At 45.8% G+C, this 15,888-nt stretch overlaps 1 protein-coding gene across 1 annotated transcript in view; it reads left to right on the top strand.

Moving 5' to 3' along the window:
* The window catches only part of COPA (coat protein complex I subunit alpha), a 31,480-nt gene extending 24,716 nt beyond the window's left edge, over positions 1–6,764 (top strand). The window contains exons 24-33 of the mRNA XM_077258018.1: positions 1,672–1,758; positions 1,834–1,943; positions 2,025–2,102; positions 2,191–2,259; positions 2,347–2,483; positions 2,771–2,957; positions 3,040–3,150; positions 3,269–3,430; positions 3,516–3,710; positions 5,661–6,764. Of these exons, the coding sequence (XP_077114133.1) occupies positions 1,672–1,758; positions 1,834–1,943; positions 2,025–2,102; positions 2,191–2,259; positions 2,347–2,483; positions 2,771–2,957; positions 3,040–3,150; positions 3,269–3,430; positions 3,516–3,710; positions 5,661–5,720 (1,196 nt within the window). The 3' untranslated portion in view covers positions 5,721–6,764. The remainder of the gene's footprint in view (positions 1–1,671; positions 1,759–1,833; positions 1,944–2,024; positions 2,103–2,190; positions 2,260–2,346; positions 2,484–2,770; positions 2,958–3,039; positions 3,151–3,268; positions 3,431–3,515; positions 3,711–5,660) is intronic.
* Positions 6,765–15,888: the final 9,124 nt, after the last annotated feature.

Genomic DNA, 15,888 nt, shown 5'->3' with positions numbered 1-15,888 from the left:
ATAGTGCCCACATTGTCCCAGGTCAACATTTTCCCGGAGAGGTTCCCCAAACAGCGACGAAAGGACGATCACAAAAACGGTGCAGAGTAAGCTCCAAGAGGGGAATCTGAAAGGACACAATTTACCATATTGAAACCTGCCCTGAGAATCCTGGCCTGTGCATTAAGGATTGCTTCAAAGCGTACCACACGTCCACAAATTAATAACATTTGTTTTTACCCTGTTGACACAACACCAGTAAAACCAAAAGCATAATCGTTACTATAAAACTATACCTCTAGATAGTCCTTGAGGGACCTAGTTTCCAAAATGTGGTCACTTGTGGGGATATTTAGGCACATCAGATGATCTCCAAATGCACATTGACGTCCACCCTCGATTCCTGCCAATTTTGCTTTCAAAAAGTCAAACTGTGCTCCTTCCTTCCCAAGCCCTGCCATGCACCCATACAGTAGTTTTTCCCTGCATACTGGGTATTCGTGCTCAGGAAAATGTGCACAACAAATTTTGGGGTCAATTTTCTCTTGTGACCCTTGTGAAAAAAAAAAAAATTAGGGCAGAATTAAAATTTTTGTAAAAAAAAAAAAAAGTTGTTTATTTCCTTCCACATTGCTTCAGTTCCTGAGAATCACCTGGAGGGTTAATGAACTTCTTGAATGTGGTTTTGAGCACCTTGATGGGTGAAGTTTTTATAATTGTGTCACTTTTGGATATTTTCTGCCATAAAGTTACTTCAAATGTCATATGGTCCCTAAAAAAATGGTTTTGTCTATTTTGTTGGAAAAATGAACAGTCTCTGGTCAACTTTTTTTTCTTTATCGCTTAATTGGGGGACACACTTCTTAATAAAAAAAATTGTTTAAAAAATGATTCTGATGTAAAGTAGACATGTGGGAAATGTTATTTATTAACTAATTTACGTGACATAACTCTGGTTTAAAGGCGTAAAAATTAGAAGTTTGAAAATTGGGACAATTTCAAAATTTGTCAAATTTCTGTTATTTTTACATATTGAACAAATTTTACCACTTGCATGAAGTACAATGTCACGAGAAAACAAGCTCACAATCAGTGTGATCAATTGAAGCGTTCCAGAGTTATTACCTCATAAAGGGACGGTGGTCAGAATTTTAAAATTTGTCCTGGTCATGAAGGTACAAACAGGCTGGAGGGTGAAGAAGTTAAAGGGGTGGGCACTATTTTATTTTATTTATATATTTTTTATGATGGCCCATCCTTTCAACACCTGACACCCCTGTCAGCCAGTACATCTCAGATGCTGCCGGGAGCATAGCAGCTTTGTCATTCCTATAGTGGCCCTGGCTGGGTACTGCAAGTCCACTTTTTTAGTAGTAGCCAACCCCTTTAAGTTTATGCCAGTTAGTTGCAGGATAAAGGCTCCCGCTCCGCCAGTCTCCCCCTATGGGGTATCGCCACTTCTGTCCTATTAGCTGGCGTCTGGACATAAAGTGCACTCTTAAGTACTGGATCGAAGCTTCGGCACCATTGCGAGACGTGGCAGAGCTGCTGTGTCCTAACAGGCCCAGAGAGGCTCTATGTATTACTAATGTCAGGACAGGGGGATGTTGACCCCTATAACTGGGAATCCTATGGGTTTTTTTCCCAAAAAATTGCCCTTAATTAATGAGGTTTCACTTTTTCTCCTTCCAGCTAAGGGAGCAATGGCTGCCGATATGGACGTGGACACGGTGGGAGGAGAAGGCTGGGGAGAAGATGCTGAGCTGGCGCTGGATGAAGGTGAAGGCGTCAGCCTAGATTACCCTCCTTCTCTTCTAAGCATATAAACCCAATAGCCATGGCGTTGCTTTTCAGATGGCTTCGTGGATGCGGGAGAAACATTCGGAGATGAGGCCCCCGGTAAAGGACAGGAAGAAGGAGGTGGATGGGATGTGGAAGAGGACCTGGACCTTCCTCCTGAGCTGGTGAGTAGTCCTGAGATAGTCAGTTGGCAGCAAGGATTTATCTTCTGCCTTTTCCTTCTAAACTTGGCCCTGTGTTCTCAGGATGTTCCCGCTGGTGCCTCAGGCTCGGCAGAAGACGGCTTCTTCGTGCCACCAACCAAGGGCAGTAGTCCCGCACAGGTAAGATGTTCTGCCCTCTACACAGTCATGTTGTGACGCAGGATAAGGCGTAGATGTTCATTATGTTCTGGTCATTTTTATACTGCAGTCTTGGTGCAACAACTCTCAGCTCCCGGTGGATCACGTCTTGGCCGGATCGTTTGAGACCGCAATGCGAGTAAGTTCACCATAAGCCTCCGACATGGATTCAGTGCTAGCTGCGTGCTCCTGTAGATCCACTTCGACCATCTTTTTATCTCCTCAGCTTCTCTATGACCAAGTGGGGGTGGTGAACTTTGGCGCCTATAAGCAGCATTTCCTGCACACCTTCTCCAGGGGTCGTAGCACTTATCAGGCACTGCCAGGGCTGCCAGCGATGTACGGTTATCCCCAAAGGAACTGGTAAGGACACATTCCTGATCGACACAATTCATATTTTGTTGGAAAGCTGTACAATTAAATACTATTCTGTCTGTATCCACCACTAGCGGAGGAAAGTCTCTGATGGTGAATCTGTATCTTGTAAGCTCCCCCTAGTGGCCGCTGCACACATACCGTTTTATCTGCAGTAGGGCTTCCCCTGGTGGGCACTGCATCTCTTTATTGAGAGACCACCATTGCCATAAATTTCCTATTAGAGCATTTTAGAAAAGGATCTCTGCCTCTAAGCTTTGGATTTACTCTTGCAGGAAGGACGCTGGGTTAAAGAACGGACTTCCAGCCGTTGGCCTGAAGCTCAGCGACCTGATCCAGCGTCTACAGTTGTGCTACCAGTTAACCACATCAGGAAAATTTGAGGAAGCGGTGGAGAAGTTTCGCCTCATCCTCCTCAGCGTTCCTCTTCTGGTGGTGGACAACAAGCAAGAGATAGCAGAGGTGCGGGGGCCGTTGCATAGTGTAGCGCTCCATGTAGGAAATGTGAATCTCCAAATCACTGCCTATTTACCTTCCATTGCAGGCCCAGCAGCTCATCACAATCTGCAGAGAGTATATAGTGGGATTGTCCATGGAAATAGAGCGGAAGAAGCTTCCTAAAGATACCCTGGAGCAACAGAAGCGCATTTGCGAGGTGAGGCAAAAAACGGCGCCCAAACAAAATCATTGCTATATCTGTAATGACGTTGATGTGCCTCTCGGGGGCAGTGTACATATTTCTTCCAATGAGCATTGTGACTTGTTTTTTGCAGATGGCGGCCTACTTCACACACTCCAGCCTGCAGCCGATTCACATGATCTTGGTCCTAAGAACGGCCGTCAATCTCTTCTTCAAGTTGAAGAACTTCAAAACGGCTGCCGTGTTCGCCAGGCGACTGCTAGAATTGGGGCCCAAACCTGAAGTGGCGCAGCAGGTGCGGAATGGCGGTGGAAGATTAATGCAGATACGGTTAGAATCGACTTTGTGGCAGTTAATATATTTATTTTCTCCTACGACAGACACGCAAGATTCTGGCTGCTTGCGAGAAAAACCTCACCGACACCTACCAGCTCAACTACGACATGCACAACCCCTTCGACATCTGTGCCGCCTCTTACCGGCCAATATACAGGGGGAAACCGGTGGAAAAATGTCCCCTCAGCGGAGCTTGCTACAGCCCGGAGTATAAGGGACAGATCTGCAGGGTCACCACGGTATGTCAGGAAATCAAATGCATATCATTGGCAGCAGTTTTAATTCAATTCTTGTTGAATTTATTCAGTCTTATTGCCGCTAAAAGGCTTTTCTTACCATAAATATAAGCCGAGACTTTCAGCCCATTTTTAGGCTAAAAGTACCACTCTCAGATTATGCTCAAGTAATTGTCCCAGGGGGTCGGCAGGGGAGGGGTAGTGTCGGCTGTCAAATCATACTCACCTGCTCCCGGTGCGGTCCCTGCTTCTCAGATTGTTTCTGACGCCGGCAGCAGTCATGTGGTACCGCTCATACTCTGGTCAGCTTATACTCAAGTACATACGGTATATCTCTCCAGATCACAAAGCATTATTAAAGTAGAGGCGGGAAAGGATAAATAACAAAATGTACTCACTCCCGTCCTGCCGCCGCTGCTTTTTGCTGTGTCCTTCACTTGCTCCCTTAAGTTTACCGCCCCACGCTGATGGCAGCCATCACTTATTTTCATTTTGAAAAAATGTTTAACCATTTAACCCCTTAACGACCGCCAATGTCTTTTAACAGCGGCAGTTAAGGGTACTTAAACCACAGCGTCGCTTTTTAATGGCGCTGAGGAATAAGGGTATAGCGCCCCCAGTGTCGGAATTTCTCTAGGGTCTCGGCATTCGTGGGTTGGGGCAAAAGTGGGTTAGGGTTGGGATTACGGTTAGGGTTAGGTTTGTGGTTAGGGGTGTGTTGGGTTAGATTTGTGGTTAGGGGTGTGTTGGGGTTAGGGGTGTGTGTTGGGGTTTGGGTTAGGGGTGTGTTGCGGTTAGGTTTGTGGTTAGGGGTGTGTTGGGGTTAGGGGTGTGTGTTGGGATTAGGGTTAGGGGTGTGTTGGGGTTAGCTTTGTGGTTAGGGGTGTGTTGGGGTTAGGTTTGTGGTTAGAGGTGTGTTTTTGGTTAGGTTTATTGTTAGGGGTGTGTTGGAGTTAGGTTTGTGGTTAGGGGTGTGTTGGAGTTAGGTTTGTGGTTAGGTTTGTGTTGGGGTTAGGTTTGTTGTTAGGGGTGTGTTGGGGTTAGAGTTGGAGTTAGAACTGGAGGGTTTTCACTGTTTAGGTACATCTCCAAATGCGACATGGCGCCACCATTGATTCCTGCCAATTTTGCGTTCAAAAGGTCAAATGGTGCACCCTGAGCCCTGCCATACGCCCAAACAGTGGCTTTCTCCACATGTGGGGTATTTGCGTACTCTGGAGAAATTGCGCAACAAGTTTTGTGGTTCATTTTCTCCTGATACCCTTGTGAAAATAAAAAAGAAATTAGTTCCAAAGTAATTTTTTGGGGAAATAAGTAAAATGTTCATTTTTTCCTTCCACATTGCTTTAGTTCTCGTGAAGCATCTGAAGGGTTAATAAACTTGAATGTGGTTTTGAGCACCTTGAGGGGTGCAGTTTTTACAATGGTGTCACTTTGGGGTATTTTCTGTTATATTAACCCCCAAACTCATTTCAAATGTGAGGTGATCCCTAAAAAAAAAGGTTTTGCAAATTTTGTTAGAAAAATTAGAAATTGCTAGTCAACTTTTAACCCTTATAACGTCCTAACAAAAATTGTTTCCAAAATTGTGCTGATGTAAAGTAGACATGTGGGAAATGTTATTTATTAACTATTTTGTGTGACATCACTCTCTGATTTAAGGGAACAAAAATTAAGTTTTTGAAAATTGATACATTTTCAAACTTATTGCCAAATTTCCGCTTTTTTCATAAATAAACGCAAGTTATATCGAAGAAATTTTACCACTAACATGAAGTACAATATGTCATGAAAAAACAGAATCAGTGGGATACATTGAAGCATTCCAGAGCTATAACCTCATAAACTGACAGTGGTCAGAATTGTAAAAATTGGCTCTGTCACTAAGGGGATAAGATCCTTGGATTATTGTTTTCATAAACACTAATTCTTTACCGTTATTCATTTTCATAGGTGACGGAAATCGGAAAAGATGTGATTGGTTTGAGGATCAGCCCTCTACAGTTCCGTTAGGATCTCCTCACAGCCTTTTTTTTTTTTTCTTTTTGTTACTCATCCTGATTATTAGTAGCCGCTTCTGTCCCCCATGCTTACATGTTGAGACTCAAGGCCTCCTTTTACTAATTTTTTAGCTCAGCAAATCGAAGTCCTTTCTCCATATGTGAAGCAAAAATCAGAAATCTGGAACCGTATACTTATTTTGAGCAGTTTATGATCATCACCAGGCCAATTGCCGAGTACAACATCTGGTTTCGCATATCTATGAATGAAACAGTTTGCATAAAAGCCAATACAAAATGTTGTAACTGTAATGTGCATGAAACTACTTTTTATTTCACCGTTCTCTCTTCAAATGGTGAATGAAGCTGCTCTGTATTCCCCTCTCGCAGCATAAAGTCACAGAAAAAGCCAATTCCATTTGAGTGATTTAAGCTTTTTTTGTTTCATTATTTATCAGCCTTTCCTAAGTTAATTATCATGTTTATTTACTTATTTTGCTTCCTTCTTCTCACAAACCACATATTGAAAGTGCTGGTTTATGTTTAGTTTGTGCACTTTTAAAAGCTGCTTTGAACTGCTACTCTAGCAAGAATCTATATATCAAAACCGGGGAAGTGGAGCAGAGACAAGGGGCAGCATAGTGCAGATTCCTGCTAGAGCAGCAGTTCAAAGCAGCTTGTAAAAGAACATAAAGAAGGCTGTTCTACAGCACTTGCAGCATAAAGTTTGTGAGGAAAGGAAGCATTAGAAGGTGATGGGAGTATATTAAAAAATATATTACTTTGCAAGGGCTGTAAAATGAATGAATAAAAAGTTACTCTAAGTCATTTAGCTTTAAAAATGTGTCGGAAGATTTGTCGTTAAGCGTAAAATGTGAAAGTATATAATTTTCGATGACCTATTTCATTGATTTGAAGGAAGAATTTAAGTCCTACGAAATCACACCTTTCAAGAGGACGCCCCTTCTAACCTTCCTGTATGTACATGGCTGCCCTTTGGACCGATGTGATCTCTGACCAGTGTTCATGCTGGGAATAAAGCTCTGTTGAAATCCTATTGTTTAGCTGCTCTTTTTTCTTTTTTACTATATGGTCTACACTTTTGAAGAGAATTGACTTGCATTGTTTGTTGTGACATAGGGAGACTGATGATAAGCCCTTGTCGGGGTGATGCCTTTGTGAGTAAAGCCTAAGGCTAGGTTCACATTGCGATAGTGCCATCCGTTTAACGGATCCATTAAACGGATGCGCTATCCCTGATGGCCAAAATCTCTTTATTTCTACAATCGCGTTAACCCATGGTACCATTTCATTGACATGCATTAGCAGTAGAGGTCTATGCACAGCAAAGGCATCCGTTCGCTGTGCGTTAGACCTAACCTACCCGAAAACGCGGTAAACCGTGTTCAAGGGTGCATTTACAAAGTAATGCATCATCGCTAACACATGCCGATTTTGACATGCATTAGGATGCGTTACGTTAATGTAAGTATGGGCGCATTAACAGATCCGTTACATTGCATCAGTGCAGCTAAGTAACAGATCTGTTAAACGGATCGCCCTAACGCAATGTGAACCTAGCCTAAGGGATTGCAGCATTTTACTAAAGCATGGGTGGGGTTATAGAGGATGAATTCTCACGCTGCTGAGGTTATTGTTGTCGGTGGAGAAACCAGCCATTGTCATTTAACATTCCTCCTTCGCTTCATTGGGGGACACAGGACCATGAGTATAACACTCATGCTTGCAACTAGGAGGCTGACACAAAGTAAACACAAAAAGATTAGCTCCTCTTCTGCAGTATACACCCAGACACTGGCTCCAGCAGAACCAGTTCAACTTAGTGTCAGTAGGAGGCACATGTGGTCTGATCTTCAGACCACATCTGTAGCTTTCTTATTTTATTTTGTATTTTTATCTTCAACATATTCAAAGGATTACAGTGCGCGACAGATTCCTTAAAGAAGTTGTCCACTGCTATAATTTTTTTTTTTTTCATAAATCTTGCTATTATGTGCCACTGAAAACATCCACTGTGTTTATTTTAGCAATATTACCTTTTGTCATGCTGTAGCAGCACATCTTCAGTGCTGGATCCAGCTTCCATGGGGTTAATCGTCAACTTCCTTTCTCCTGACTTATTGTGCTCTAATATTACAAGTTCCATGATGCTTTGCACTGGCCTCTAAGCCCGAGCCTACCACACCCACTCCAAAACACACCCAAACCTCTCCCTCTAGCTTCAAAAAGATGTGTGATGTCATTTCTGTCCAACCTCCTCCTTTACATTTGTCCAACCCACACTCCATTCCACACAGATGGATGGATAGATACATACAAAGATATCTATATATCTATTTCCATAGATATGTCCATCTCCATGTTTCTAAACCCCTTCACTCCTGGAGCTTTTTTCGTTTATCGCTCCCCTTCTTTCCAGAGCCATAATTTTTCCGTCTATATGGCCATGTGAGGGCTTGTTTTTTGCGGGACAAGTTCTACTTTTGAACGACATCATTGGTTTTACCATGTCGTGTAACAGAAAATGTGAAAAAAATTCAAAGTGCGATGAAATTGCAAAAAAAGTGCAATCCCACAATTTTTTTTTTTTTTTGCTTGGCTTTTTTGCTAGGTTCACTAAATGCTAAAGCTGTGTGCACATGTTGCAGATTTGATTGCAGACCCGCAGCTTTTTTTGCCGCACGGAATTGCATCAAAACCGTAGTGTAGTGCACAACCAATGTAAGTCTATGGGAGCCGCAGACTTGTGCACATGCTGCGGAAAAAGCCGCACCGAAACGCTGCTTTTTTTTTCCGCAGCATGTCACTTCTTTTGTGCGGAACTGCAGCTTTTCTGCACCCATAGACTTGCAATGAGTCGGACACATCCGCAGCAAAACCGCAGATGTAAAAAAGATCTGCAGTTTTGTTGCGGATGTGGGTCCGAGAAACGCTGCAGTTCGGGAGGAGGGAAGTGTGTGTGCGGGGCTGTCAGTGTGTGTGCGGGGCTGTCGGGGTGTGTGCGGGGCTGTCGGGGTGTGTGCGGGGCTGTCGGGGTGTGTGCGGGACAGTTCGGGTGTGTACGGGGCTGTCAGGGTGTGTGCGGGTCTGTGCGGGGGGTATTTGGGTGGGTGTGTGTGCAGGCATCATCCGATGGGACTACAAGTACGCAGCATCCAATCTGCAGCTAATCCGGATGTAATCCGGACAGTGGACGCGCACCCTACACTATCCATACATCTATCAATAGATATATCTATCCAGATATATCTATAGATAGACATATGAACAGATAGATGTATGCATCTATAGATCTATCTATATGAAGATTTGTCTATCCATTCATCCATCTATTTATCTGTGTGTAATGGAGTGTGGGTTGGACAAATGTAAAAGAGGATGTTGGACAATAATGACATCACAAATCTTTTTTTTTTTTAATAATACATCTTTATTTGCCTTTCAAAAACGCATGCAAAAAAAGCATTAAAAAACACATAAAAACCGCATCAAAACTGCACCAAGAAATGAATCAAAAATGCACAAAAACTGCACCAAAAACGGAATCAAAACCGCAACAAAAACTACATCAAAACCGCGCAAAAACTGCACCAAAAAACGCATCAAAACCGCCAAAAAACTGCATCAAAAATGGATCAAAACTGCCCCAAAAGCTGAATCAAAAACGCATCAAAATTGCACCAAAAACTGAATCAAAGCCGCGCACAAACTGCACCAAAAACTGCATAAAAACCGCACCAAAAAAAAAAAAGAATCTAAACCGCACACAGGCTAGGCAGAAAGCTGCGGGCTGATATTCATAGCCCAAAGGGGCCATGGATATTGCCCCCCCAGCTACAAATACCAGCCCACAGCCGCCCCAGAAATGGCGCATCTGTAAGATGCGCCAATTCCGGCACTTAGCCCCTCTCTTCCCACTCCCGAGTAGCGGTGGGATATGGGGTAATGTCACCTTGCTATTGTAAGGTGACATTAAGCCGGGTTAATAATGGAGAGGCGTCAATAAGACGCCTATCCATTATTAATCCTAGAGTAGTGAAAGGGTTAAAAAAAAAAAAAAAAACACAGCCAGAAAAAAAGTATTTTAATATTCTTAATTTAACCATACTTACCATACTCGATCACCTGCAAAAAATTAAAAATAATAAACCGTATACTCACCGCCGTAGTCCAATTAATAACGAGTGTCCCACGATCTCCCCTATAGAAAAGTGACATCGGGTGATGTCACCACTCTATAGACCCTACAGTGACACACTGACAGGAGACAATGGCTCCTGCAGTGCATCACTGAGAGGTTACCTTAGTTCTCTGGTCTCGCTTTATGCCATTGCTGCGTGGGAACTTTCTCACACAGCAGTGCCACAAGTGAGACTGGGGACTATTTTCTCACAGGGGCGTAGGAATACATTGTGGCGAATACATTGTGGAAGGATACCTTCCATCATTGTATTCCTGGAGCCCCTGGAGAACGGTCACATCAGCTGATGCTGCTCTCCACGGGAGATCGTCGTGGGACACTCGTTTTAATTGGATATCTGCGGATCAGGGAGTATAGTGTTTGTCATTTTAATATTTTTTACAGGTGACACTGGCTTCGGGGATCAAAGTGACAAGTGATGGCGAGTATGTACTGTTATATGTACTGTATGTCTATATGTATGTTGTATGTATGTACTGCATGTCGCATGTCACACGGTGTTTGTTGTATGTATGTTGTATGTACTGTATGTGTGTAATGTATGTATGTTTGTTGTATGTATTGTGTATGTGTTTTGTTGTTTTTTTTTTTACATTCAACACATTAGCCGGATGATGGGACTACTATTGTCCCATCATTGAATGTTAACACCTTATTTGACAATTATACATGGTTAGACAATTTACCCTAAACACTCAGTAGGGCCATGTATATTCAATAATTTAGTATCGTAGTGACCTATCATCACAAAATAGATGAGCATACTACCAGAACAGATGATACATAGGTCTATAATTATTTCAAAGTACAAAATGTATTAATAAAACACCAAAAGGGGACAAAGGTAGTGTTGCACATCCTGGCGCAGCCGCACCGCCTGGCGCCTGCACATCCCGGCACAGCCACGCAGACCCCCCGCGCCCGCACATCACAGCCCCGCCCAGCACAGCATGCACATCCCTGCCTAGCCCCGCCCGCCCCCAGCACAGCCCTGCAGCCCCCAGCGCCGCCCACAGCCCAGTCACTCTTGGCGGAAATTAGCGGCGGCTGCAGCCTGGGGGTCACGTGACCCGGACTCAGCCACCGACATAGCGCCGCTCACAGGTGAAAACGGCAACAGAAGGTATTTACAAAATTCATTAGGGGCCCCGGGGGGATACATTGGGGGGTTAATTGAAAGTAGTGGACAACCCCCTATGGCGTCTGTGCGGCCCCCACTGCATCGCCACTGACTGAACAGCGGCGATGGAAGGAAAGCGGACGGTCCCTCTCCTCTCTGTCAAATTGATAGTGCATGGTGGGTTCCCTGCACCATCCAAGCTGCAGCTGACCTGTACGGCAGGATCGCTTCCACAGTCTGGGTCCTGCACTGCGGCGGTTTCCATACCAGGACACATACCTCTAGTAAGTGTGGACCGGAACGCGGTACTGCAACAGCGCTTTAAGCGCTATCACCCATGGCCTCCCCTGGGCACGTTCCGGCCGGCGTACAAAACTTAGACCCCGGCTTGGGCCTATTTTAGGCCGCAACCCGAAGCTTCCCCCATTTTTATGATGTTGCGGCGGAGCGCCGCCCATGTCATGACATCGTGACGCCAGTTCTGCCCTCCTCTTGGCGCGTCTTGCTCACGGCGAGACTTCCCCGTGCAATTCTCGGCTGCCATCTTTCCAGGCCAGCTGCATATCCACATGTGAAGCCTGATGTAGAAGAACACGGCACTCTTAGTTGTGGTGCTGTTGGTGCTCAAGTCAGGTATGCAACCAGTCAATATATAATAACAAACTTGGCACTCAGTATATGAACAAATAGAGCTTCCTTTTATTGTGCATTCAGACAAAAATGTGTGAACGTTTTCGGTACGTCATAGGACCTTCATCAGAACATTCTTTAAAGGGAATCTGTCACCCCCAAAATCAACGGTGAGCTAAGCCCACCGGCATCAGGGGCTTATCTACAGCATTCTGTAATGCTGTAGATCAGCCCCCGATGTATCCTAAAAGATGAGAAAAGAGGTTAGATTATACTCACCCAGGGGCTGTTCCACTGCGGTCCGATCCGATGGTCGTCGCAGTCCGGGTCCGGGGCCTCCTATCTTCTTACGATGACGTCCTCTTGTCTTCACGCTACGGCTTCGACGCAGGCGTACTGTTGAGGGCAGAGCAAAGTACTCCACATCCAGCTCATGTTAAAGGGAACCTGTAACCCCCAAAATCGAGGGTGAGGTAAGCCCACCGGCATCAGGGGCTTATCTACAGCATTCTGTAATGCTCTAGATAAGCCCCCGATGTATCCTAAAAGATGAGAAAAGAGGTTATATTATACTCACCCAGGGGCGTTCCCGCTGCTGGTCTGGGTCCGGCGCCTCCTATCTTCATCAGAAGACATCCTATTCTGGTCTTCACGCTGCAGCTCCGGCGCAGGCGTACTTTGTCTGCAAAGAGCAAAGTACTGCAGTGCGCAGGCTCCGGGAAAGGTCAGAGAGGCCCAGCACCTGCGCACTGCAGTACTTTGCTATGCAACAGGGCAGATAAAGTACGCCGGAGCCGCAGCGTGAAGACCAGAAGAGGACGTCATCTCATGAAGATGATAGGAGGCGCCGGACCAGCAGCAGGACCGCCCCTGGGTGAGTATAATATAACCTCTTTTCTCATCTTTTAGGATACATCAGGGGCTTATCTACAGCATTCTGTAATGCTGTAGATAAGCCCCTGATGCCGGTGGGCTTACCTCACCCTCGATTTTGGGGGTTACAGGTTCCCTTTAACATGAGCTGGATGTGGAGGATCGCTCTGTAAGAGCAAGAGAACGTCTGGATTTTAGGAGCCTGCTATAGCGGGTATGTGCTGGGGGACTGCTGGATACCGCAAGGCGAAGAAAAGCGCATCAGACGGGCAACTCAGTTGCAAACGAACAGCGCTGTATGTCCAGGTCCGAGATGCAGGAGTGCCGTGAAGCAGGATGCGCAGTCACAGTCCTACTGAGCCATCGATTCACTACGGCAAATCGGAGTCATTATTCCGGTCCCAGAAAATGAGAGGGGTTTTACTCAAACTTATTTGTGGTTCCGAAGAACGACGGGACAGTGCTGCCCATTCTGGACCTGAAGCTCCTAAACAAGTCTGTCAAGATCCAGACTGGCCGCGTCGGGCATGGTACACGGAGTTGTCAACAACATTCCCTGCCAACTCCTGGATCGACCAGATTTGCTCTCCCAGGACCCGATTTGCCACCAGAACTCAGGGGCCCTGTGTTTAACGGCATAGCCGATGAATCCTGGGTCCTAACCCCAGCTGAGTTTTCCCAAGAAGTGGTTTCCACTAGAGTTGAGCGACTTTTACTTTTTTCGGATCGAGTAGGGTTTCGCGAAACTTGACTTTGTCAAAAGTCGGGTCGGGTGAAATCGGCCGATTATTGCGAAAAGTCGGGGGCCAACTGAAACCCGAACCCCAATGCAAGTCAATGGGGAATCAAAGTAGGCAGTGAGTGGAGGACAGGAAAACACCTACAGTGCCCATTTTAATGCCAAAAACATCAATTCTTATTTTTAAGCTTGTCAACCTTAATTTACTTTATAATAATAGTTAGGCATTGAAAACTGGGAGTCATTTGGCTAAAGTTGGGGGGGTAGGGCTGGCTCAAGATTTTCGTGGGCCCAGGAAACGCGGAATACGTCACGGCAGTGGAGCAGGGAGAGGTAAGTATTTCAACTTTGCAAGTGCTGTGATCCTGAGCAAGTAGGGGGGGCCCACTCGTTCGTAGGAAGGTGCAGATGAAAGTGCAGGTTCCTTCATCAGGTGGGGGGGCATACTCGTTGGCGACGTCACTGGCACAGGGCCCCTCAGTACGGCAGTGTGTTTGACGGCGGGTGGCGCCTCCCACTGGCAGAGACACTTTTGCGTACTATGAGGGGCCCTGTGCCAGTGACGTCACCAACGAGTATGCCCCCCCACCTGATGAAGGAACCTGCACTTTCATCTGCACCTTCCTCTTTGTCCCCGTTAAAGGTGGTATAGTATGCGGGAAGGGGAACCTGGCTTTCAGGAGAGTCAGATTGTGGCTGTGTAGAATGCAAGGGGAATGTACCAGCAGACTCATCTAGCAGTGGCTGGGCAATGGGCAGGATGAGGAGGAAACACAGATATAGGCCCAAATAATAAAGTAGGCTAAATGCAGTTCAAATGTAACAGGACTAAACAGCATACCTCCCAACCGTCCCGGATCCAGCGGGACTGTCCCAATTTTGACAATCAGCCCTGCGATCCCGGGCGGGACATTAGTTGTCCCGCAGTGGTTGGGAGGTGTGCTGCAATATCAGGCGGTCAGCCTCATCCATCCACCCATAGAGCTGCCTGAGCACAGCACACCACATATTGGCTGCTTCGTGGCCACAGGACCTGTGATGAGGTCACAGGGGGGAGGAGTCAGGGGTCACATGATCGGGACCTCCGTGGATTGCAGGACTCGGCTGTGCTGGTTGCCAACTTGCCATGGTGCTGGATCAGGTAAGCTGCCATGTGTGGGGTCAGGAGGTGTTTACAGTGTGGATGTAGCGGAGGCCGAATGTGTTCGAGGTGTATGAAGTGGAGCCGTGTGTGTACGAGGTGTACGGAGCGGAGCCGTGTGTGTACAAGGTCAGGTGTATGGAGCGGAGCCGTGTTTGTATTAGGTGTATAGAGCGGAGCTGAATGTGTACGAGGTGTATGGAGTGGAGCCGTGTGTGTATGAGGTGTACGGAGCGGAGCTAAATGTGTATGAGGTGTATGGAGCGGAGCTAAATGTGTACGAGGTGTACGGAGCGGAGACGCGTGTGTACGAGGTGTATGGAGCGGAGCGTGTGTGTATGGAGTGCAGCCGCGTGTGTAGGAGTAGCTATGTGTGGCCATTATACGGTACGAAGTATCATGTGCGGCCAATATACAGTATGGAGCATCATGTGTGGTCATTATACAGTATGGAGCATCATGTGCGGCCATTATACAGTATGGAGCATCATGTGTGGTCATTATGCAGTATGGAGCATCATGTTGGGTCATTATACAGTATGGAGCATCATGTGGGGTCATTATGCAGTATGGAGCATCATGTGCGGCCATTATACAGTATGGAGCATCATGTGTGGCCATTATACAGTATGGAGCATCATGTGTGGCCATTATACAGTATTGAGCATCATGTGTGGCCATTATACAGTATGGAGCATCATGTGAGGCCATTATACAGTATGGAGCATCATGTGGGGCCATTATACAGTATGGAGCACTGTGTGGCCATTATACAGTATGGAGCATCACGTGGGGCCATTATACAGTATGGAGCATCATGTGGGGCCATTATACAGTATGGAGCATCATGTGTGGCCATTATACAGTATGGAGCATCATGTGTGGCCATTATACAGTATGGAGCATCATGTGTGGCAATTATACAGTATGGAGCATCATGTGTGGCCATTATATAGTATGGAGCACTGTGTGGCCATATTTTTTTGTTTATAATTATTCTTTATGAAACAGTGTGATCAGCAGTGCTAAATGGGTGTGGTTGGGACGTGGATATGGGTGTGGCTAGTTATGAATGGGTGTGGTCAGAGCCGTGGCCTAAAATTTGCCGCGGCGCGCTTTGCACGCCGCAAACTCTGTCCCTCTTTCCCATCTTCAAAAGTTAGGAGGTATGTAAACAGGCGGCATTGCTTTGTTCAGTGGAGGAAAACTGTAATGAGTGGCAGACACAGTTAGTAGGCCCAAAAAATAAAGTAGGCTAAATGCAGTTCAAATGTGGTAACAGGACTAAACAGGTGGCATTTCTTTGTTCAGTGGAGGAAAACTGTAATGAGTGGCAGACACAGTTAGTAGGCCCAAATAATAAAGCGGGCTAACGGTCTGCCAAAAAATTGTTCATAAATAAACAGGTGGCATAGCTAGGTACAGGGGTGGGCTCCTCTGCTGAGTAGCAGACAGT

This window comes from Ranitomeya variabilis, chromosome 1 (genome assembly GCF_051348905.1).
Source record: "Ranitomeya variabilis isolate aRanVar5 chromosome 1, aRanVar5.hap1, whole genome shotgun sequence".
Taxonomy (NCBI): domain Eukaryota; kingdom Metazoa; phylum Chordata; class Amphibia; order Anura; family Dendrobatidae; genus Ranitomeya; species Ranitomeya variabilis.
Note: the sequence above shows the minus strand (reverse complement) of the source record. Positions and strands in the feature narration are given on the sequence as shown.